Source organism: Rhinichthys klamathensis, unplaced genomic scaffold, assembly GCF_029890125.1.
Source record: "Rhinichthys klamathensis goyatoka isolate OS25496 unplaced genomic scaffold, OSU_Roscu_1.1 h1tg000504l_1, whole genome shotgun sequence".
Lineage (NCBI taxonomy): Eukaryota > Metazoa > Chordata > Actinopteri > Cypriniformes > Leuciscidae > Rhinichthys > Rhinichthys klamathensis.
The window spans coordinates 925,266-948,237 of record NW_026606985.1 but is presented as its reverse complement, the minus strand read 5'-3'; the positions used below and the strand labels follow the sequence as shown (position 1 = coordinate 948,237).

The window sequence follows — 22,972 nt, the reverse complement described above, 5'->3', positions numbered from 1 at the left end:
CCAAGACATTTAATAGTAAATGTGATAGAGCAAAACAGAGAATATCTATTTCACATTCACATTATACACAATTGCTTTGGTGTTGTTTGTACAACCTTTCACAGGGTGTTTAACCATGACCTTAACAAAAGATTTTAGGTTAAAATTACATTCGTGTGTAAGGCAGGAATTCCCAAATGGGTTTTTTTTTGTCATTCTGAACCCCTTTAAAGTAAAAGTACCCAGAGAAGTTATTTCAATAATTTCTGAAATTAGCATGTTCACAGTTCTCCTTTATTGCAGACAAACGAATGAAGATTTAATCTTTTTAGTGAGTGATTTAATGTTATATTTTTATGATTAGCTTTAAAATCAACCGTAGTAGGGAACTCTCGAATAAGAGAAAATGTTCACATGCTGTAACTGGATTTGTTAAAAATGTTATTTTAGAGTGACAAAATTGTTTAAAATTATTTTAGATTTCAATAACCTTTTTGTCTTTATACCCATCTATGCAATGAAATGTGCATCAAATATAAAGCAGACAGCATGTCAAGGTTTCATGATTTTTTATTTATTCACTATCATCAGGAAGATCCCACAAGATCAATAAAGTTGATAACAGGTTCTCTCACAATACAGGACAAAGGTCAGGGGTCAGAGGTCAGCAGTCACACCCTTCCACTCAACACACACTCACATACATACACAACTAAAGACATTCAGCGTCATAAGATTGTTCAGTCATTTACCACTGATGTAAATGAAGAGGCTTTTTCTCTGTTTTCCTGATTTTCGTCCCAAATAGAAAGAGAGTAGAAAACAGTTGCAGTATCAAAGGTGAAGAATTCCTGATTCAGAGCGTTTGATGATCATATTGCTGTGGCATTTTTCTCTCCAGGATGATCCGTCTGTCTCTCTTCGACAGCAGAGGGACTTCAGTGAGTGTGTGTGTGTGTCCCTGCTGTTCTGGACCCTGACTGTGAGTAGTTTGGTCCTGAATGCCCTGGGTAAAGTGTGACTGTGCCAGCAGAGACCAATCAATCTCTGAGTCTCACTGCTGATGTCAGGAACAGACCTCCAATGAGAGACAGGTATAGAGAGAAGAAAGAGAGACAGATAGAGAGACAGACAGGTTTAAGAGGAGCGTTGTGTGTAGAACAAGATGTAGGCCTGAGTGCTGCACACCTCCTCCACACTGCACACGTTCATCTCAGAGTCGTTACAGTGAACCCAGAAACCTGCAAGACAAACGCACAAAAAATTACGTTGTTTTTTTTTACTTCATCGGAATGGTACGAAACTTGGTAAAGGTTTTGTTGCTGTGTGAACACACAAAAAAATCATGGACATGATCTGAACAGGTTTAATGGTGCTGTAAACAATAGTCACACTTGTGCTCCTCATGACGCACTGGAAACGAATGTAGAGTTTCCTCTAGTGGAAGCGTGTGGAACTGCAGCCGAACACACTCTCACTGGCGCTCGTTTACTGAGAGATCACACTCACATGCGGAACACAACTTGTTTAGATTTATGGATTTGATTTTCTTGTAGTTTTAGAGTAAAACGTGTTTTTGAAAATATAGATTTCATATAAAAATTTAAAATAGTATTTTTGTGCATTTTTCATAACAATAAATGTAAAATTCTGTAACTTTTTTTAAGTTCACTTTTTTAAACTGTCATTTTAAATCTGCCGAGTGTCGTCTTTGAGGAGAGATCAAACTTCAGTCTGTCGCTCTAAAGCATTCAAGATTTACCAGTTTAAGTTGGAAATTTAATTTCAGGTCTATACTCAAAACGTGAAGAAATGGATTATAAATACAGCGTAAATATAATGTAGTGCCATCATAAAATACAAAATAATAAATAAAAAACATTATCAAACTAAAATATAGTACATTCCTTTCATTGAAATGAAAATTCGGTTATTTTTGACTGCCACGTGAAAACTCCACATACACCGATAGAAAAAACGCACAGATTTGCTCTGCAGTTCGATCCCTCTTGTTTCTTGAACTAATGCGTGCGAGTTGCACCTTGAGTACTAGCAGCAGCTGCTTAACACTGTAGCTTGATAACTATAATGGAGTAAAACATGCACAAAGGTCAACTTGCATTAAGGCCCGTTCACACCAAGAACGATGACTATACAGATTACTATAACTATATTAGCGTCCACACCAACGAACGGTAACTATCTTTTTATTCCAAGTGTGCGCGGCGGTTTCAATGTAGTGAAAATAGTTGTGTCCAACACATCATTGAACATGTTTTTGCTTGTTTCATTTACACGTCTTTCACCAGCAGATGTCCTCAGCATGCTACGTTTCGAGCGCATCTGTGAATCTAGCTAGTCTAGTGTAATCAATCAAACCTAGTCAACATCTTTATAAATATGCAACGCCTTTTTCACAGAAACCTCAAAGGAACCAATACAATATTGTTGAAACTAGCGCTGGATACCTGAGGTAATTTTGTTACACTATTTGCTAGCCTGCATAATGATCTCATCGTTAATACTTCTTACCATTTATTCCAAGGGTACGACCGATTGCTTTTAACGTATAATTTTTTTTAACGTATCCTTGAAAAGGGGGTGGATTTTTCTGTACCTCGCGATTAACTTCTACTTACGCCTAAAGATTAACTTCTCCACAATGTGTTCTGCCATTTTAAATGCGCTAGCCCTTTAAATTCGAGTGGATTCTGATTGGCTGTCAGTGTTTTATCGTTCGACGGCTGGAATTCTGATTGGCTGTCAGTGTTTTATCGTTCGACGGCTGGAATTCTGATTGGCTGTCAGTGTTTTATCGCTCGCCGACTGGAATTCTGATTGGCTGTCAGTGTTTTATCGCTCGCCGACTGGAATTCTGATTGGCTGTCAGTGTTTTATCGTTCGACGGCTGGAATTCTGATTGGCTGTCAGTGTTTTATCGCTCGCCGGCTGGAATTCTGATTGGCTGTCAGTGTTTTATCGCTCGACGGCTGGAATTCTGATTGGCTGTCAGTGTTTTATCGTTCGACGGCTGGAATTCTGATTGGCTGTCAGTGTTTTATCGTTCGCCGGCTGGAATTCTGTTTGGCTGTCAGTGTTTTATCGCTCGCCGGCTGGAATTCTGTTTGGCTGTCAGTGTTTTATCGTTCGACGGCTGGAATTCTGATTGGCTGTCAGTGTTTTATCGCTCGACGGCTGGAATTCTGATTGGCTGTCAGTGTTTTATCGTTCGACGGCTGGAATTCTGATTGGCTGTCAGTGTTTTATCGTTCGACGGCTGGAATTCTGTTTGGCTGTCAGTGTTTTATCGCTCGCCGGCTGGAATTCTGTTTGGCTGTCAGTGTTTTATCGTTCGACGGCTGGAATTCTGTTTGGCTGTCAGTGTTTTATCGCTCGCCGGCTGGAATTCTGATTGGCTGTCAGTGTTTTATCGTTCGACGGCTGGAATTCTTTTTGGCTGTCAGTGTTTTATCGCTCGCCGGCTGGAATTCTGTTTGGCTGTCAGTGTTTTATCGTTCGACGGCTGGAATTCTGATTGGCTGTCAGTGTTTTATCGCTCGACGGCTGGAATTCTGTTTGGCTGTCAGTGTTTTATCGCTCGCCGGCTGGAATTCTGATTGGCTGTCAGTGTTTTATCGTTCGCCGGCTGGAATTCTGATTGGCTGTCAGTGTTTTATCGCTCGCCGGCTGGAATTCTGATTGGCTGTCAGTGTTTTATCGCTCGCCGACTGGAATTCTGATTGGCTGTCAGTGTTTTATCGTTCGACGGCTGGAATTCTGATTGGCTGTCAGTGTTTTATCGTTCGACGGCTGGAATTCTGATTGGCTGTCAGTGTTTTATCGCTCGACGGCTGGAATTCTGATTGGCTGTCAGTGTTTTATCGTTCAACGGCTGGAATTCTGATTGGCTGTCAGTGTTTTATCGCTCGCCGGCTGGAATTCTGATTGGCTGTCAGTGTTTTATCGCTCGACGGCTGGAATTCTGATTGGCTGTCAGTGTTTTATCGCTCGACGGCTGGAATTCTGATTGGCTGTCAGTGTTTTATCGTTCGACGGCTGGAATTCTGATTGGCTGTCAGTGTTTTATCGCTCGCCGGCTGGAATTCTGATTGGCTGTCAGTGTTTTATCGCTCGACGGCTGGAATTCTGATTGGCTGTCAGTGTTTTATCGTTCGCCGGCTGGAATTCTGTTTGGCTGTCAGTGTTTTATCGTTCGACGGCTGGAATTCTGATTGGCTGTCAGTGTTTTATCGTTCGACGGCTGGAATTCTGTTTGGCTGTCAGTGTTTTATCGCTCGCCGGCTGGAATTCTGTTTGGCTGTCAGTGTTTTATCGTTCGACGGCTGGAATTCTGATTGGCTGTCAGTGTTTTATCGCTCGACGGCTGGAATTCTGATTGGCTGTCAGTGTTTTATCGTTCGACGGCTGGAATTCTGATTGGCTGTCAGTGTTTTATCGTTCGACGGCTGGAATTCTGTTTGGCTGTCAGTGTTTTATCGCTCGCCGGCTGGAATTCTGATTGGCTGTCAGTGTTTTATCGTTCGACGGCTGGAATTCTTTTTGGCTGTCAGTGTTTTATCGCTCGCCGGCTGGAATTCTGTTTGGCTGTCAGTGTTTTATCGTTCGACGGCTGGAATTCTGATTGGCTGTCAGTGTTTTATCGTTCGCCGGCTGGAATTCTGTTTGGCTGTCAGTGTTTTATCGTTCGACGGCTGGAATTCTGTTTGGCTGTCAGTGTTTTATCGCTCGCCGGCTGGAATTCTGATTGGCTGTCAGTGTTTTATCGCTCGCCGGCTGGAATTCTGATTGGCTGTCAGTGTTTTATCGTTCGACGGCTGGAATTCTGTTTGGCTGTCAGTGTTTTATCGCTCGCCGGCTGGAATTCTGATTGGCTGTCAGTGTTGTATCGCTCGACGGCTGGAATTCTGTTTGGCTGTCAGTGTTTTATCGCTCGACGGCTGGAATTCTGATTGGCTGTCAGTGTTTTATCGCTCGCCGGCTGGAATTCTGATTGGCTGTCAGTGTTTTATCGTTCGACGGCTGGAATTCTGATTGGCTGTCAGTGTTTTATCGCTCGACGGCTGGAATTCTGATTGGCTGTCAGTGTTTTATCGCTCGCCGGCTGGAATTCTGATTGGCTGTCAGTGTTTTATCGCTCGCCGGCTGGAATTCTGATTGGCTGTCAGTGTTTTATCGCTCGCCGGCTGGAATTCTGATTGGCTGTCAGTGTTTTATCGCTCGCCGACTGGAATTCTGATTGGCTGTCAGTGTTTTATCGCTCGACGGCTGGAATTCTGATTGGCTGTCAGTGTTTTATCGCTCGCCGGCTGGAATTCTGATTGGCTGTCAGTGTTTTATCGTTCGACGGCTGGAATTCTGATTGGCTGTCAGTGTTTTATCGTTCGACGGCTGGAATTCTGATTGGCTGTCAGTGTTTTATCGTTCGCCGGCTGGAATTCTGATTGGCTGTCAGTGTTTTATCGTTCGCCGGCTGGAATTCTGATTGGCTGTCAGTGTTTTATCGCTCGCCGGCTGGAATTCTGATTGGCTGTCAGTGTTTTATCGTTCGCCGGCTGGAATTCTGATTGGCTGTCAGTGTTTTATCGTTCGCCGGCTGGAATTCTGATTGGCTGTCAGTGTTTTATCGCTCGCCGGCTGGAATTCTGATTGGCTGTCAGTGTTTTATCGTTCGCCGGCTGGAATTCTGATTGGCTGTCAGTGTTTTATCGTTCGCCGGCTGGAATTCTGATTGGCTGTCAGTGTTTTATGGTTCGACGGCTGGAATTCTGTTTGGCTGTCAGTGTTTTATCGTTCGCCGGCTGGAATTCTGATTGGCTGTCAGTGTTTTAGCGTTCGACGGCTGGAATTCTGATTGGCTGTCAGTGTTTTATCGTTCGCCGGCTGGAATTCTGATTGGCTGTCAGTGTTTTATCGTTCGCCGGCTGGAATTCTGATTGGCTGTCAGTGTTTTATCGTTCGACGGCTGGAATTCTGATTGGCTGTCAGTGTTTTATCGCTCGCCGGCTGGAATTCTGATTGGCTGTCAGTGTTTTATCGCTCGACGGGTGGAATTCTGATTGGCTGTCAGTGTTTTAGCGTTCGACGGCTGGAATTCTGATTGGCTGTCAGTGTTTTATCGTTCGACGGCTGGAATTCTGTTTGGCTGTCAGTGTTTTATCGTTCGCCGGCTGGAATTCTGTTTGGCTGTCAGTGTTTTATCGTTCGACGGCTGGAATTCTGATTGGCTGTCAGTGTTTTATCGTTCGACGGCTGGAATTCTGTTTGGCTGTCAGTGTTTTATTGCTCGCCGGCTGGAATTCTGATTGGCTGTCAGTGTTTTAGCGTTCGACGGCTGGAATTCTGATTGGCTGTCAGTGTTTTATCGTTCGACGGCTGGAATTCTGTTTGGCTGTCAGTGTTTTATCGTTCGACGGCTGGAATTCTTTTTGGGTGTCAGTGTTTTAGCGCTCGCCGGCTGGAATTCTGTTTGGCTGTCAGTGTTTTATCGCTCGCCGGCTGGAATTCTGATTGGCTGTCAGTGTTTTATCGTTCGACGGCTGGAATTCTGATTGGCTGTCAGTGTTTTATCGCTCGCCGGCTGGAATTCTGATTGGCTGTCAGTGTTTTATCGCTCGCCGGCTGGAATTCTGATTGGCTGTCAGTGTTTTATCGTTCGACGGCTGGAATTCTGATTGGCTGTCAGTGTTTTATCGTTCGACGGCTGGAATTCTGATTGGCTGTCAGTGTTTTATCGCTCGCCGGCTGGAGTTCTGATTGGCTGTCAGTGTTTTATCGCTCGCCGGCTGGAATTCTGATTGGCTGTCAGTGTTTTATCGCTCGCCGGCTGGAATTCTGATTGGCTGTCAGTGTTTTATCGTTCGACGGCTGGAATTCTGTTTGGCTGTCAGTGTTTTATCGCTCGCCGGCTGGAATTCTGATTGGCTGTCAGTGTTTTATCGTTCGCCGGCTGGAATTCTGATTGGCTGTCAGTGTTTTATCGCTCGCCGGCTGGAATTCTGATTGGCTGTCAGTGTTTTATCGTTCGACGGCTGGAATTCTGATTGGCTGTCAGTGTTTTAGCGTTCGACGGCTGGAATTCTGATTGGCTGTCAGTGTTTTATCGTTCGACGGCTGGAATCAGGGATGGAAATTAACTTTTTTGTCCACCGGCCACTGTGGCTGGTGGATTTCAAAATCTACCAGCCACTCAATGTTTTTACCAGCCACTTTCTTGTTTTTAACCGACAATGTGTAACTGCATGTGAAAATGAATACTACAAGAATACTTAAGCAGTTTATTTAATCTCAAGTCTCAATGAAATACTGACATTTTCTCTTTCTCTCACCCTCGGCCTCATCCACCTAATCTGTCATTTATTTTTGTTTTGATGATAAATTGAGCCAGCCTCCAAAAGTAATTAACCTGTCCTGTGATTTTTTTTTTCTCTCACACAACACTCTCCAGACACGGATTTATGAGCTATAGTATGTTGGTTGCCTTTACATTAGAATAATATTTAATATAATCTAGATATGAAATGGAATAAATAGCATTCAATACAAAATGAATATGTCTCATATATTGAAATCAAGTTTTATGTGATAAAATATTTGCTTTGTTGTGCATTAGAACCACATCAGGCATTTAATACAAAATAATTCATTGAAGCATCCAGATACTTCACCACGTGACAGCAGCTAGGCTCCTGATTGGTTAACGCGGCGCGAATTGACGCTAAAGTTCAGATTTTTCAACTCGGGCGGCAGACGCGAATTCGCGTCAAACGCGTGAATGCACAAAAGCACTCAATAAAATCATGCGCGCGGAACGCGTCAGACGCTCGAACTTGCCGCGCGAATGAGGCGTATTCGCATCTACCACGGCGCGCTCTACACCTCATTCGCGCCGCAGGAATTTTTTTACGCGCGTAACGCGTCTTTGCATTGACTTAACAATGAAATCACTCGCGCCAGACGCTCTATTCTCGTCTGGTGTGAACGCACCATGATGTTTTCTCTGCAGACCTCTACGCCTGCGATGTAACGCCACATTTTGTTTGAAGGTGTGCCTCCTCTAAAAGTGTCCGCCGTCCGGGTGAAACAGTATGCTATTTTTATTTACCCGCCACGGTGGCCGGTAGGTGAAGCGAGTTTACCCGCCACAACACAAAATCACCCGCATTTGGCTGGTGGCGGGTGCTAATTTCCATCCCTGGCTGGAATTCTTTTTGGCTGTCAGTGTTTTATCGTTCGACGGCTGGAATTCTGATTGGCTGTCAGTGTTTTATCGTTCGACGGCTGGAATTCTGATTGGCTGTCAGTGTTTTATCGTTCGCCGGCTGGAATTCTGTTTGGCTGTCAGTGTTTTATCGTTCGACGGCTGGAATTCTGATTGGCTATCAGTGTTTTAGCGTTCGACGGCTGGAATTCTGATTGGCTGTCAGTGTCTTAGCGTTCGACGGCTGGAATTCTGATTGGCTGTCAGTGTTTTATCGTTCGCCGGCTGGAATTCTGTTTGGCTGTCAGTGTTTTATCGTTCGACGGCTGGAATTCTGATTGGCTGTCAGTGTTTTATCGTTCGCCGGCTGGAATTCTGTTTGGCTGTCAGTGTTTTATCGTTCGACGGCTGGAATTCTGATTGGCTGTCAGTGTTTTATCGTTCGCCGGCTGGAATTCTGTTTGGCTGTCAGTGTTTTATCGTTCGACGGCTGGAATTCTGATTGGCTATCAGTGTTTTAGCGTTCGACGGCTGGAATTCTGATTGGCTGTCAGTGTTTTATCGTTCGACGGCTGGAATTCTGATTGGCTGTCAGTGTTTTATCGTTCGCCGGCTGGAATTCTGTTTGGCTGTCAGTGTTTTATCGTTCGACGGCTGGAATTCTGATTGGCTATCAGTGTTTTAGCGTTCGACGGCTGGAATTCTGATTGGCTGTCAGTGTTTTAGCGTTCGACGGCTGGAATTCTGATTGGCTGTCAGTGTTTTATCGCTCGCCGGCTGGAATTCTGATTGGCTGTCAGTGTTTTATCGTTCGCCGGCTGGAATTCTGTTTGGCTGTCAGTGTTTTATCGTTCGACGGCTGGAATTCTGATTGGCTGTCAGTGTTTTATCGCTCGCCGGCTGGAATTCTGATTGGCTGTCAGTGTTTTATCGTTCGCCGGCTGGAATTCTGTTTGGCTGTCAGTGTTTTAGCGTTCGACGGCTGGAATTCTGATTGGCTGTCAGTGTTTTATCGCTCGCCGGCTGGAATTCTGATTGGCTGTCAGTGTTTTAGCGTTCGACGGCTGGAATTCTGATTGGCTGTCAGTGTTTTATCGCTCGCCGGCTGGAATTCTGATTGGCTGTCAGTGTTTTATCGTTCGCCGGCTGGAATTCTGATTGGCTGTCAGTGTTTTATCGTTCGACGGCTGGAATTCTGATTGGCTATCAGTGTTTTAGCGTTCGACGGCTGGAATTCTGATTGGCTGTCAGTGTTTTATCGCTCGCCGGCTGGAATTCTGATTGGCTGTCAGTGTTTTATCGTTCGACGGCTGGAATTCTGATTGGCTGTCAGTGTTTTATCGTTCGACGGCTGGAATTCTGATTGGCTATCAGTGTTTTAGCGTTCGACGGCTGGAATTCTGATTGGCTGTCAGTGTTTTAGCGTTCGACGGCTGGAATTCTGATTGGCTGTCAGTGTTTTATCGCTCGCCGGCTGGAATTCTGATTGGCTGTCAGTGTTTTATCGTTCGACGGCTGGAATTCTGATTGGCTATCAGTGTTTTAGTGTCGACGGCTGGAATTCTGATTGGCTGTCAGTGTTTTAGCGTTCGACGGCTGGAATTCTGATTGGCTGTCAGTGTTTTATCGCTCGCCGGCTGGAATTCTGATTGGCTGTCAGTGTTTTAGCGTTCGACGGCTGGAATTGTGATTGGCTGTCAGTGTTTTAGCGTTCGACGGCTGGAATTCTGATTGGCTGTCAGTGTTTTATCGTTCGACGGCTGGAATTCTGATTGGCTGTCAGTGTTTTATCGTTCGACGGCTGGAATTCTGATTGGCTGTCAGTGTTTTAGCGTTCGACGGCTGGAATTCTGATTGGCTGTCAGTGTTTTAGCGTTCGACGGCTGGAATTCTGTTTGGCTGTCAGTGTTTTATCGTTCGACGGCTGGAATTCTGATTGTCTGTCAGTGTTTTAGCGTTCGACGGCTGGAATTCTGATTGGCTGTCAGTGTTTTAGCGTTCGACGGCTGGAATTCTGATTGGCTGTCAGTGTTTTATCGTTCGCCGGCTGGAATTCTGATTGGCTGTCAGTGTTTTATCGCTCGCCGGCTGGAATTCTGATTGGCTGTCAGTGTTTTATCGTTCGCCGGCTGGAATTCTGTTTGGCTGTCAGTGTTTTATCGTTCGCCGGCTGGAATTTTGATTGGCTATCAGTGTTTTAGCGTTCGACGGCTGGAATTCTGATTGGATGTCAGTGTTTTATCGTTCGACGGCTGGAATTCTGATTGCCTGTCAGTGTTTTATCGTTTGACGGCTGGAATTCTGATTGGCTGTCAGTGTTTTATCGTTCGCCGGCTGGAATTCTGATTGGCTGTCAGTGTTTTATCGTTCGACGGCTGGAATTCTGATTGGCTGTCAGTGTTTTATCGTTCGACGGCTTGAATTCTGATTGGCTGTCAGTGTTTTATCGTTCGACGGCTTGAATTCTGATTGGCTGTCAGTGTTTTATTGCTCGCCGGCTGGAATTCTGATTGGCTGTCAGTGTTTTATCGTTCGACGGCTGGAAAAAATTGTTCTGAAAGTGATCCCAATGATATCGTTGCTCGTATCGCTATCGTTATAGTTGTGGTGTGAACTCTGTCATTCTTTCATTTGGAGAAAGATTTTTTAGAACTATATTGTTATCGTCCTCTGTGTGAACGGGCCTTTAGTCGGTAGGAGATGTGAAGAGTACGACCACATGAACCCCAGACTCGCTAGCCAAGAACCGTGTCTCACCTCCTTCAGTGTTATAACAGTAGGCCGTGTAGTGCCCTGAGCCAAAGCCTTTCCCATGATGCATCACTACAGCAGAAAGGTCATAGGTGAAGGCTTCTCTCTGCGGCATCGGAGCGGCGTCCGAGCAACAGTATGGTTGAATATTCAGGACCTGATCAAAAGCCACGTGGACACCGATCTTCTCCCTGTGGTTCCGACCGGACCACCTGGAAACATGAGAAGCGTTAGGACGAGCTGGGTTCAAAGTGAACTACTCCCTTAAACAAGGTGACCATGGGAAGGGTTCTGACTGACCGGAAGCGTTTGAGGTGTAGCCGCAGAACCTGAGGTAAACGGCAGATGAGTAACTGCTTACAGGCCTCTGAGAGAGACAGGGGCTTGTGGGACGATTTGCGGCGCTTTCCTGAAACGGGAAAGTTTGATAAAGGCATCAATGATTAGAGGGAAGAACAATTCAGAACAAGTCTGTGAGAAAGATGCAACAATATTATCATTTACAATCTAAGTGAAGTGTCATTTACAAGTTGACATTTTTTTTAAACATGTATACAGGTGAAGCTCGAAAAATTAGAATATTGTGAAAAGGTTTTCATATCTGTAAGCCATAATCATCAGAATTATAACAAATAAAGGCTTGAAATATCTCACTTTGCATGTAATGAGTCTATATAATATCTTAGTTTCACCTTTTAAGTTGAATTACTGAAATAAATGAACTTTTGCACCATATTCTAATTTTTCTAGTTTCACCTGTATACATGTGTATGAACAGTAGATGTAAGTGGGTTGTTGCTAGTATGTAAGCATATGGTAGGAGTGTGTGAATATACACATTCTTACCAAGTTACATTTATTTATTTTTCTCTTTCCTCACGTTTACATTTCTTTATTTACGTATTCAGTACAACATGTATGACTTGTACTTATAACATTCAGGAATGAGGGCAATGTGAAGTCTTGTTTTAACATATGTGACCCTGGACCACAAAACCAGTCACATGAGTACATTCAGGTTTGTTAGGATAGGACAATATTTGGCCGATACAACTATTAGAAAATCTGGGGGTGCAAAAAAATCTAAACATTGAGAAAATCTCCTTTAAAGTTGTGCATTTATGTTGGTGATTCTGCTGCATTCACTCACAAACATAATGAAATTTACTAAATATCTTCATGGAACATGATCTTTACTTCATATCCTAATGATTTTTGGCATAAAATAAATTTTTTATATTTTGACCCATACTATGTATTGTTGGTCCGTGCGACTCGAGACTGGTTTTGTGATCCAGGGTCACATACTGTATTGCTGTGAATGGTTCCCTGTTTATGTAAAGCTTAAAGGTTAGTTCACCCAGAAATGAAGTTTCTGTCAGTAATTACTCGCCCTCATGTCGTTCCACACCCGTAAGACCTTCGTTCATCTTCAGAACACATGAAGATATTTATGATGAAATCTGAGAGCTCTCTGTGCCTCCACTGACTCCAACATCATTGCAACTTTCAAGGCCCAGAAAGGTGGGAAAGACATCGTTAAAATAGTCCATGTGACTGCAGTGGCTCAACCTTAATATTATGAAGCGGCGAGAATACTTTTTGTGCGCAAAAAACGACTGCGACTACGACTGTGAATGCGTCAACCGCGTAGGAGAATAAGATTGTTGAATAATGTCGTTATTTTGGGGGGGTTTTGCACACAAAGTATTCTCGCCGCTTCATAATATTAAGGTTGAGCCACTGGAGTCACATGGACTATTTTAACGATGTCTTTCCCACCTTTCTGGGCCTTGAAAGTTGCAATGATGTTGGAGTCAGTGGAGGCACAGAGAGCTCTCAGATTTCATCATAAATATCTTAATTTCATTTCTGGGTGAACTATCCCGTTAATAAAAAATGTAAGAAAGAAAGATGCAACGTACGGTTGCAGAAGTTGCAGGCGTAAATGCAGCCCTCCAAGGCTTCGGTCTCCGTGAACTTGGCGAGCATCTCGGACAGGGAGCAGCTCCGCTGACACGCGGCGCTGGGCTTCTCCATGCGGTGGTATCGCTCCGGGAACTCCAGAGACAGATCCCAGAACGGCTCCACCGTGTTCGACTTGCGCTTGCAGGACAGACACGTGACCTGCCGTTTAGAAACGTGGATTATTGCATGGAAATACAATCAGTCACCCAACAATTTAGTCCTAAATACATTTATTCGATTAATTCTAGTTGCACGTCACCTAGGGTTGGGAATCAAAAATCAATTTCTGGAATCAGATACTCGTTATAAAATTTAAATTCGATTCCTCTTCTGTACTCCTCAGCATGAGTGTAAAGCGCTGGAGAGACTCTGTGTTCTGTCCTCATGTGTATCAGTGTACTGGACCCGCAGCTCTTAAAGTGACAGCGCTCATATTCCTGCCGTCTCTATAATAACACTAATCACACAACAGAGAACACACACTCGCTCTTCACTGAATAACTGTAACTATATCTGTAATGTATATTTTATTTATAAACTGCAGTTATTTTACATTTGATTACATTTTCTGAACCTGAAAATCTTAAAACACAGTTTATTTCAATCGTATCTTTGTTCAGTTGTGTCTATTTTGTTGCGATCGCTAATGTTTTATGTGTTCTTGTTTAATGACTGAGTGTTTATTGTGTGTAATAATGCTGGAAGTGTGTATTAGTTGGGCTATTTGTTCTTCTATGGTGTGTTTAAACCTCAGGCAAACGCTGCTTGTGTAAGTGTTCAATAACACTAGATGTGAAGGATATCTAAGGTTGTTTTTTTGTAAACTTATTGGAATCAAAATTAGGAATCGATAAGCAGAATCGAAATTGGAATCAGAATGGTTAAAGTTCGAGCGCTAGCGTCACCTGGCTGAGCAGCTGTCCGTGGAAGATAGTGTTGAGCACTTTGAGGACTTGTTTGGACAGTTTCCGCTGCGTGATCGGGATCAAGAAGTGCTTCTTGGGTCCGTCCGACTCCAGTTCCTGCTGGACTTTATCCAGAAGCTCGCACAAGAACTCCTGCGCGTCCTGCTGGTCGTATCCGCGAAACGCTGGAATCAGGTTCCACACGGAATGTAGCATAGCGAACGGAGACACTAGCGACCACCGCCCCGACCACATGACCCGGAAGAGCGTGTGCAACTCGTGACACAACGACATCTTCTGCCGGGACGAGGACCGCGGCTCTTTCGGTTGCACCAGTTCCGCCGAGCTCAAACTGGGCTGGACTAGCGTAGCGAGGGTCCTGGCTCCGCCCCCCACACCCTGTGATTGGTTAGTCTTAGCGAGGAGCTCCTCGGTCTCGCACAAGTCCAGCGTGAGGAAACACTCCCGAAACTTCTGCAAGTGGCTCAAAACCTGAAGGATGGAGTTCATGTAGCACGTGTTCCCAAGATTGCGAAGTCCAGTGACTCCCGGCGCTAGTTTCCTGCGCCGCGCCGACTGCGACGCGTGATATCGGCGTAAGCGACCCGTCTTGCGCGAAAGAGTCTTGCCGGACAGCGACAAAAGCGGCTGTTTGGGAGCTGAAGGCAGTCGTTCCGGAGGATCGCGGAACTTTCGAGGGATGAGGGCGAGCGTCGTACGGGGAGCCTGTGTTAGCAAGCGCGCGCTTTTCCTCGGTGGGACATTTGCTAGCTCTCCCATTAACCGTTTCTTGACTTCCCTGCGTTGTCGTCGCTTCTCCTCACGCTCTTGCTCTTGCTTTTCCTCACGCTTCCTCTCTTCGTCTTGCTGCCGGTTTCTCCAGCGGCGTAACGCACTTTGTAGGAGGGTTTTCCGTCGGTGCCACAACGCCGTCCGCGCGGACGGACGCGACACGCTAACATCGCACGCTCTAAACCCGCCGTCGGATGTTGACGAACGCAGGGAACGCTGACCAGGGATTCGGACGGTTGATAGCGCCCCGCGGAGGAGCTTCAAGTCGCCCTCGACGTTATCGTTCAACACGTAGTCGCCGCACGCGAAACAGAAGACGGCGAGCTCGCGTACGTCCATGGCTAGCGGGTGCTGCGTCTGCTGGAAGTGGCTCAGCGAGTGTTCTTCCATGTAGCGACCGCACGCCACATGAGTGCACTTCAGACACGCCCACACCGACTCCGTGGTGCCGCAGTCCACGCAGCGCCACATCTGCGGGTTGAGGATCGAGTGGCCGTGGCCCAAGCGGAACCGCGCCACATGCTTACAGCGATCCATGTCTCCCAACGCGCATGAGCATTAGCAGTCAGGAACCACACGCCATGATGACCGCGCTCATCCTGGAGATAACAGGGAGAGAGACCTTGCTTACAAACACATTTTTTCAAATAAATCATTCATTTCAATGCAATGCGTCATCCTTCCCTCGCACTCTGTAACGCATCTTTCCCTCGCGGATCCAGAAAGCTTGATAATATTTTGTCTTAGGACAACTTCGATGAACTTTTTTGATCCACTTCAAATGTTGACTACTGTAGTAATTTAAGCACATTCCTCACGTTCTTAATTTAAATTCAAAATAACTCACAATTTCATGCATAACCCTTTTAATTCAGCTCTAAATATCTTACATTGGGAGTCTTTGCCGATCTCGTGTGGAAAAATAATAATAACACATGATATTTCATGACTCTAGATGGGCTTATAGCTCTATATGGAGCAGAGGAGCTGTTCCGCTGGGTCCTAAAGCCAGTTCCGCTTTAGTGTGCATTCACATACACATGTAGACATTATACAATCATTTTTTGGTAAAGTTTTAGTTTGAATTTTGAGCATTTTTAGGTGTTTCTATGTGTACTGAAGGATTCCTCACATTCCACTCATTCCTAAGGGGGTCAGATTGACCCGGATTTGTTACTTTTTTTAAATTTCAACCACAAAACTCCTCGAATCCATAACATTTTTTAATGTGTATTCGTGGTCCAAGTGCGACAAAAGTCCTCCGATGAACAGTCATTAAAAAAAAAAAAGAGAAAGAGTTTCGGGGGAGGAAAGGATGAGGGAACGCAGAATTGTCCATAAAACAGTAGTACCGGACTCACTGTGAGAAACGGAGAGCTCCAGCATCAGAGCGCACGTGTCCTGCTGCCGTTCCGTTCACAGGACTTCATAATGCCCGACACACACTGTGGACGAGAAACACTTTATTCACACACTCAACTCGAACATACAAAAGTGAAATCAGTGGCATCAAACGGTTCAGTCCTGATCTTAGCAACATCATAGTACCAGAAGCTGTTTTAGTGAGGCGAATGAACTGGTTTTTAAAGTGTGTGTATAGCGAACAGGGAACGTTTTCAGAACTTCAGCTAACGTTCTCTCAATGTTGTGATAACGTTCTTCCAGTAACAATAATAGAATATCCGTTCAAAGTTGTCTCATCTTTAATAATGTTCTCCTAACGGTAGCACAAAAACGTTCATTAAGCGTTTTCCCCCCTAAAACTTTCGTCTAACGTTTTTTTAAAATGTTACAACTTGTTTCAGAACGTTCACAGAACATTCAAAAGTAACGTTCCATAATGTTTGAAGAATGATACAATGGAATGTTCGCATAACAGGAAAGAACGTTAAGACATTAAAAAAAATAATGTTTTGAATGTTCAGAGATATTTTCATAACTTAATATTTTTGTTAGCTTGGTGTTTATCGTACATTACATTTGATAAAGTGTGTGTATTTGAAAGTCCAGTTGTGTTTGCATACAAGAAGACTCCGTCTTTAGTATTTGTGCACGTTATGTGTTTGTCACACAATGTTATGTGCGTGTATGAATGCATGTGATGTGTGTTATTGTGTTATAAGTGTGTGTGTCTGTCTCTGTTGTTTGAATGTTTGTGTGTGTATGAGTGTGTGTGTGTGTGTGTGTGCTAACCCGCTAGCGCTACTTACAGAACAAAAGACGCTCCACCGGGAGACACGCGGAATCTTCGGTATCGGCGGATCTGGGAGGTTCCGGTACCGGGGCTCGATCGGTGTGTGTGTGTGTGTGTGTGTTTATACCGGCGCGAGAGATCTGTTACTTTAAATCCGTTGAACAAAAAACAGTTCAAGAGCCGCAGCTACAGAATAAACTCACACCGAAAACCCCCGATCAGCTTTTAATCGGCTCCTCCGCGCGAGTCCTCCACGAAACAGCCGATAAATGTTTTTAATAAGTAAAATTACGGTAAATATTAGAGGTGGTTTTTTTTTTTTTTTACACTCGCTTTCGGCTGTTATTTACCGCCATCATCCGCACGCGCGAGCTGTCACCATTTACGCCTCAACCGAACTGCCCAGCGCAGGCGTCACTGCACTCTGATTGGCTTAGGAGCGATCACTCACGTAACGACGTGTTCTGATTGGTCGAGATCGCGAAGTTGGCGCTTTTAAGCCAGTTTTAAGCCGGCTTTTCATGCGGTTGTTGAGACGTCCGTCAGGTTTTAAAGCTCCAGAGGCGGAGTCAGATGAACAGATTAACCTCGTCCAGACCATGATGTGATTTATTTTGCATTAAGATTATAAGTGCATATAAAATTAATACACTGATTATATGCAAAAGATTGGGACAAATTGCAAACAAAGGCAACATATAGACTTTACAGTTAAAGTAACATACACACGTTTCTGCAATGAGGCTTTACTGGCTACCCAGCATGCTTTGCGACTGTAGTTAAATCAGATCGCGCCTAGAGTTTGAATTGAGATTGTAAAACTCAGTGCAATTGGTTTTGGGGTATTCAGTCATTCATAGTTTACATTTCATGGTAATATCCCATGTCGTGAATGTATGTTATCATTGTTGAGCTGTAAAGTCCCAGAATTAGTGTCGGCTTGTCGATAGTCTTAAGGGAAGATTAGATTTTAGTTATAAAACTATCTTTACAAGAATACTCAGTTACAGTGTAATTATATACTTAAGTACTAGTGAGTAATATTAAGCAACTACATGTACTTGCATGTAATTATGCATAATTTACCGTTATTACTACGGTAAGTACATGTAACACATATGTAACAACAAGGACACGGTCAAATGTTACCGAATATTCTTGTTTGTCTCAGAAAAAAGGCTTCAAAATGGGATTCATAAAGGAGCATTCTGTGATTATTGGGTTAATGTAAAATAAAAATAATTCTGTTATAAATGAAATACCATGTAGCCTACTTAAACTTCACAGGTCCTGTCAAGTGTTGAATCAAGCTGATTTTAAGCTCGTATTTTATATACGGCTGATTGCATGTGAATTTGAATTTATCCACAGTGTGTTTTGCTCATGCATATTCAAATAAATGTGAATTTATAGCCAATTATCTGTGCCTTCATCTGTTCTGCTTTTGTTATGCAAATGTGTATTCCTGTTCAAACATCAAAGCTGACATTCTTCAAGCGAAATCATTATTTTAAACTAAATCGGACCAAATCTAAGGTGTTTTTGTGTTCGTTTCGGCGAGTTTGTACGAGGTGTTAAACTATTGAATCTCTTAATCAATTGAACAAATTGTTTTACAAACCAGAACCGGGTTAAACATGTCTAATGATGGCTTTCACAAGACGAATGTTTTCATTAAAGTGGAATCATTTAAAGGGAAATTTTCAACTTATTACTTTCCATTAAGGAAGTGTGTATAATTTGTGTCGTTTTATGAATGTTTTGTGTGTTTTTAAGAGGGGTTGGCTAATCCGGCCATAAAGATCTCTCTCTTTTAGTGGCAAATCACTTCATGACGTAACAAAGCCTAGTTTGCTGAAATCACAGGACTGGTGATACTCCCTCCGAAGTACTGATTCAAAACTACATTTTGCGATTCTACCAGAACATTGATTTTATTTAGTGCTGCGCAACGATTAATCACATCCAAAATAAAAGTTTGTGTTTACATAATATATGTGTGTGTGCTGTGTAGTTATGTTGTATATATAAACACACACACATGCATGTATATATTTAAGATTTTTCTTAATTTATGTATAAAATATATATAATATAAATTATGTATAAATATATATACATGCAATTTTTTCTTAAATATATATACATGCATGCGTGTGTATTTTTATATATACACAGTACACACACATATAGTAAGTAAACAAAAACTTTTATTTTGGATGCAATTAATTGTTGCACAGCACTAATTTTAATACAATGATTGGAATTCAAAGTAAACTGTTTATTTTACAAATTCCAATGTACACAGAAAATAGGCACCCACTACTGAAATAATACAAACACAAAGGAGACGAGAAATGTTGTCTCAGGAGTGTCTGTGTGTCTCGAACTCGCTCGTTGTCCCGGGTCGAGGTGAAGAACATCGCAGGTCTCAGCGCAGGTCCTCATCGTACGCCGCTGCCGGGCAGCACCTGCTGCTTGCGGACCCGGCCGAACAGCTCCAGGTACTGGCTCATGGTGTCCATGCAGTCCACCGGCACGCTCAGGCCCTCGGGCTTACTGGTGAACACCGCCGGCAGCTCGGGAGTGTGCGAGCCCAGGAAGCTCTGCATGAACTCCTTCATGAGGTTCCAGCAGTCTCCAGGGATCACACACGCGCAGTACTCCACCTGCACACACACACACATTACTGTGCATTAGCATGCGTTGGATTAATCAGAAAAGACAACGGGTTTTATTCACAAACAATTCTGGTAATGCACAACACACATATATACGTACGCACATGAATTTCGGTGTAAATTCGTACACATCATCGTACGATACCGCAAAGTTTCCTCCAAAGTTTCACAGCTCGAGCTTTAATGTGGCATTTCTTACTCTTACTCGCTGTACTTGATTTTAACACGAAGGCTAAGCTGTCCTGTCGCCGGTTACGTTCCCCTCCAGTGGGTGTCGTCATCAGAGTAATGGCGTGACTGTGCGAATCATTTTGCGAATTAATTGATTCAATTTCATTTAAAAATTCGTTTTTTTTAAAGATGGTACAATTTTTCCCTCAAAAATGTGCTGCTTCGAGCAATGTCTTTTTTTGGGGCGTATTTGTTTTTAGTTGTTTCCTACGTGTTTTTTTCCCCGTAAATTTGAAATAAACGCTAGTACGAGAGTTCGTGTGTCAAATTCGTGCGTCCGCACACTTAGTGAATGAAAGTGATTTTAGCGTTTGTAACTTTTTTTTGCAAATTTGAAATAAACGTTTGTGCGAAATTTACTGCTGAATCATGATTTGATCGTAAAAAAAGTTAACGTAGATTTTGCGTACAAATTCATGCGTTTCACTTAGTGAATAAGAGTGATTTTTGCATTTGTTTTCAGTTTCTAAAAATCACGTAAATTTGAAATAAACGCTAGTACGAGAATTCTTGTCAAATTCGTGCGTCCGCACACTTAGTGAATGAAAGTTATTTTAGCATTTATTTTGAGTTGTTTCTAAAAAGTTTTCGTAAATTTGAAATGCCATATTTACTGCTGAATCATGATTTGATTGTAAAAAAAGTTAACGTAGATTTCGCGTACAAATTCATGCGTTTCACTTAGTGAATAAAAGTGATTTTTGCGTTTGTTTTCAGTTGTTTCTAAAAATCACGTAAATTTGAAATAAACGTTAGTACGAGAGTTTGTGTGTGAAACTTGTGCGTCCGCACACTTACTGAATGAAAGTTATTTTTGCGTTTGTTTTCAGTTGTTTGTAACTTTTTTTAATAAATTTGAAATAAACGTCAGCACGAGAATTTGTGTGTCAAATTCGTGCGTTCGCACACTTAGTGAATGAAAGTTATTTTAGCATTTGTTTTCACATTTTTTTCCCCTAAATTTTGAAATAAACGTTAATGTGAGAGATCGTGCGTCAAATTCGTGCATTCGCACACTTAGCGAATGAGTTATTTTAGCTTTTATTTTGAGTTGTTTCTAAAAAGTTTTCGTAAATTTGAAATGCGAGATTTACTGCTGAATCATGATTTGATCGTGAAAAAAGTTGATTTCGCGTAGAAATTCATGCGTCCGCACACTTAGTGAATGAAAGTGATTTTTGTGTTTTTTTAGTTGTTTCTACGGTTTTCCGTAAATTTCAACTAAACGTTAGTTTGTGAGTGAAACTCGTGCGTCCGCACACTTCGTGAGTGAGAGCCACTGAGCGCGCACACACACCTCGACTGAAATGCCTCTAGCGCTGGAGCTCATGGTGACGGTGCCGATCTTCACCAGGAAGTCGCAGTAGCGATAACGGACACCGCGACTCTCCACTTTATGGCCTTTGGCGTTCTGGAAGTGGCTCTTGAGCTTCACCATCAGGACGTCAAAGTTAGCGTCCGCGCTGAGCCCCGGTCCGCCCTCGAACAGAGCCATGCAGCTCAGCGGCGTCTCCGAGTTATGCATCACGTACAGCAGCTTACTCGGCTGACCTGAGAGAGAGAGAGATATGCGTTACCATGGTGATATGCGGCGTGGTCTCCATGGTAACGGTGCGAGCGGTTACCGGTGGCGTTCCCCGTAGCGTGGTACGTCTCGCAGTCGACCCAGAAGTTGCCCTGTTTGACGGCGCCCAGCGTCTCCAGCTTCTTATGCAGGACATCGACCGTCTGCTGCACGCTCTTGCCCTCGGACACCGGCACCTGACACACACTGACACACACACCCTTCATATCAACACACACACTTACAGTCATATCACTGGACAAATTTGTTCTTCACACACTACCAGTCTAAAGTTTTGGATCGGTAAAGAAGAAGTCTCTTCTGTTCATCAAGGCTGTTTATTTGATTAAAAAAAAACAGTAATATTCTGAAATACTATTAGAATTTAAAAAAGCTGTTTTCTATTGTAATATATTTTAAAATGCAATTTATTCCTGTTATTTTCAGCATCATTACTCCAATCTTCAGTGTCACATGATCCTTCAGAAATCACTCTAATATGATGATCTGATGCTCAAGAAAAATTTATGATTATTTGAAAACAGTTATTTACATTTTTATTTCAGGATATTTTGATGAATAGAAAGTTCAAAAGAACAGCATTTATCTGAAATCGAAGCTTTTGTAACATTAAACACTACCGGTCAACAGTTTGGGGTCAGTAAGAATTCTTATTTTATTTTTTGTGGGAAATAAATAAAAGAAATCAATACTTTTATTCATCAAGGACGCATTAAAGTGACAGTAAAGACATTTATAATGTTACAAAAGATTCTATTTTAAATAAATGCTGTTCTTTTTAACTTTCTATTCATCAAAATATCCTGAAATAAAAATGTAAATAACTGTTTTCAAATAATCATAAATGTGTCTTGATCATCAGATCCTCATATTAGAGTGATTTCTGAAGGATCATGTGACACTGAAGACTGGAGTAATGATGCTGAAAATAACAGGAATAAATTGCATTTTAAAATATATTAAAATAAAAAACAGCTGATTTAAATTCTAATAATATTTCACAATATTACTGTTTTGTTCTTATTCAATCAAATAAATGCAGCATTGGTGAGCAGAAGAGACTTATAAAAACATTAAAAATATTACCGATCCAGACCTTTTGAACGGCAGTGTTTACAAAACAAATGTAAGATATGAAATATAAACAAACGAGATATTGAAGAGCTTTGTTTCTTTCCAAAGCCTCTCAGTGGATCCAGCACAACACAAAACATAACAACAGTTTTATAAGAACCAGAGTACTCAAAACGACAAGGAAAAAAAAAAAATTATTAAACAATAATATGAAAACAAAAGTGTTTCTCACCACGTTACACCCATTTCTTTACCCCAAAAATCCGCGAGCCCGTATTTACTTCCGGGTCAATCCCGGCTTTCGCGAATAACACAAAATCAGTTAAAAGTGGGGAATTTTTAATCGGACAGTCATAAATATCCGTGCTTATCATATCAATAAAATGATCGCATATGCTCGAAACGTCGATTGAGCAGCACAGATCACGTGACCGGAAGTAAACAGTGTAAATCAGCGCTGGTCTGAGATCAGCTGTTATGAGTGAACGATATTTTTATTTATTTTTTTTATTTATTGCAGAATGGACATAACAAAATAAGACACTTCCATTGAGACTAACACAGAGTTTGAATTTAGAAATAAATAAATAAAAT

General features: G+C 42.7%; 2 protein-coding genes across 3 annotated transcripts; both read right to left on the bottom strand.

Annotated features, from left to right (window-relative positions):
• Positions 1–533: 533 nt before the first annotated feature.
• Positions 534–17,220, bottom strand: usp49 (ubiquitin specific peptidase 49). 2 transcript variants are annotated; one of them, XM_056237979.1, is made up of 7 exons: positions 16,824–17,220; positions 15,966–16,058; positions 13,822–15,212; positions 12,874–13,075; positions 11,249–11,357; positions 10,955–11,160; positions 534–1,220 (listed from the first exon to the last, which is right to left on the bottom strand). In XM_056237979.1, the coding sequence occupies exons 3-7, from the start codon at positions 15,148–15,150 to the stop codon at positions 1,117–1,119; spliced, it is 1,950 nt and encodes a 649-aa protein (XP_056093954.1). In that variant the 5' UTR covers positions 15,151–15,212; positions 15,966–16,058; positions 16,824–17,220; the 3' UTR covers positions 534–1,116. The 2 variants fall into 2 exon arrangements, with proteins under 2 accessions (XP_056093954.1, XP_056093953.1); XM_056237978.1 differs by having other exon boundaries at positions 15,975–16,058.
• A 1,853-nt stretch (positions 17,221–19,073) lies between these two features.
• Positions 19,074–22,818, bottom strand: med20 (mediator complex subunit 20). Its single transcript, XM_056237990.1, has 5 exons — positions 22,611–22,818; positions 21,345–21,490; positions 21,017–21,270; positions 19,243–19,476; positions 19,074–19,184 (listed from the first exon to the last, which is right to left on the bottom strand). Exons 1-4 carry the CDS (start codon positions 22,622–22,624, stop codon positions 19,252–19,254), a joined length of 639 nt encoding a protein of 212 aa, XP_056093965.1. The 5' UTR covers positions 22,625–22,818; the 3' UTR covers positions 19,074–19,184; positions 19,243–19,251.
• Positions 22,819–22,972: the final 154 nt, after the last annotated feature.

Coding starts and splice junctions, on each gene's coding strand:
- usp49 (XM_056237979.1), bottom strand. CDS start 15,150: ATGGATCGCTGTAAGCATGTGGCGCGGTTCCGCTTGGGCCACGGCCAC. Junction 11,358..12,873: donor CGCCTGCAACTTCTGCAACC/GTACGTTGCATC, acceptor TTCCCGTTTCAG/GAAAGCGCCGCAAATCGTCC. Junction 1,221..10,954: donor CTGTTATAACACTGAAGGAG/GTGAGACACGGT, acceptor TTTGTCTTGCAG/GTTTCTGGGTTCACTGTAAC.
- med20 (XM_056237990.1), bottom strand. Junction 21,271..21,344: donor CGCTACGGGGAACGCCACCG/GTAACCGCTCGC, acceptor TCTCTCTCTCAG/GTCAGCCGAGTAAGCTGCTG. Junction 19,477..21,016: donor CTAGAGGCATTTCAGTCGAG/GTGTGTGTGCGC, acceptor GTGTGTGTGCAG/GTGGAGTACTGCGCGTGTGT.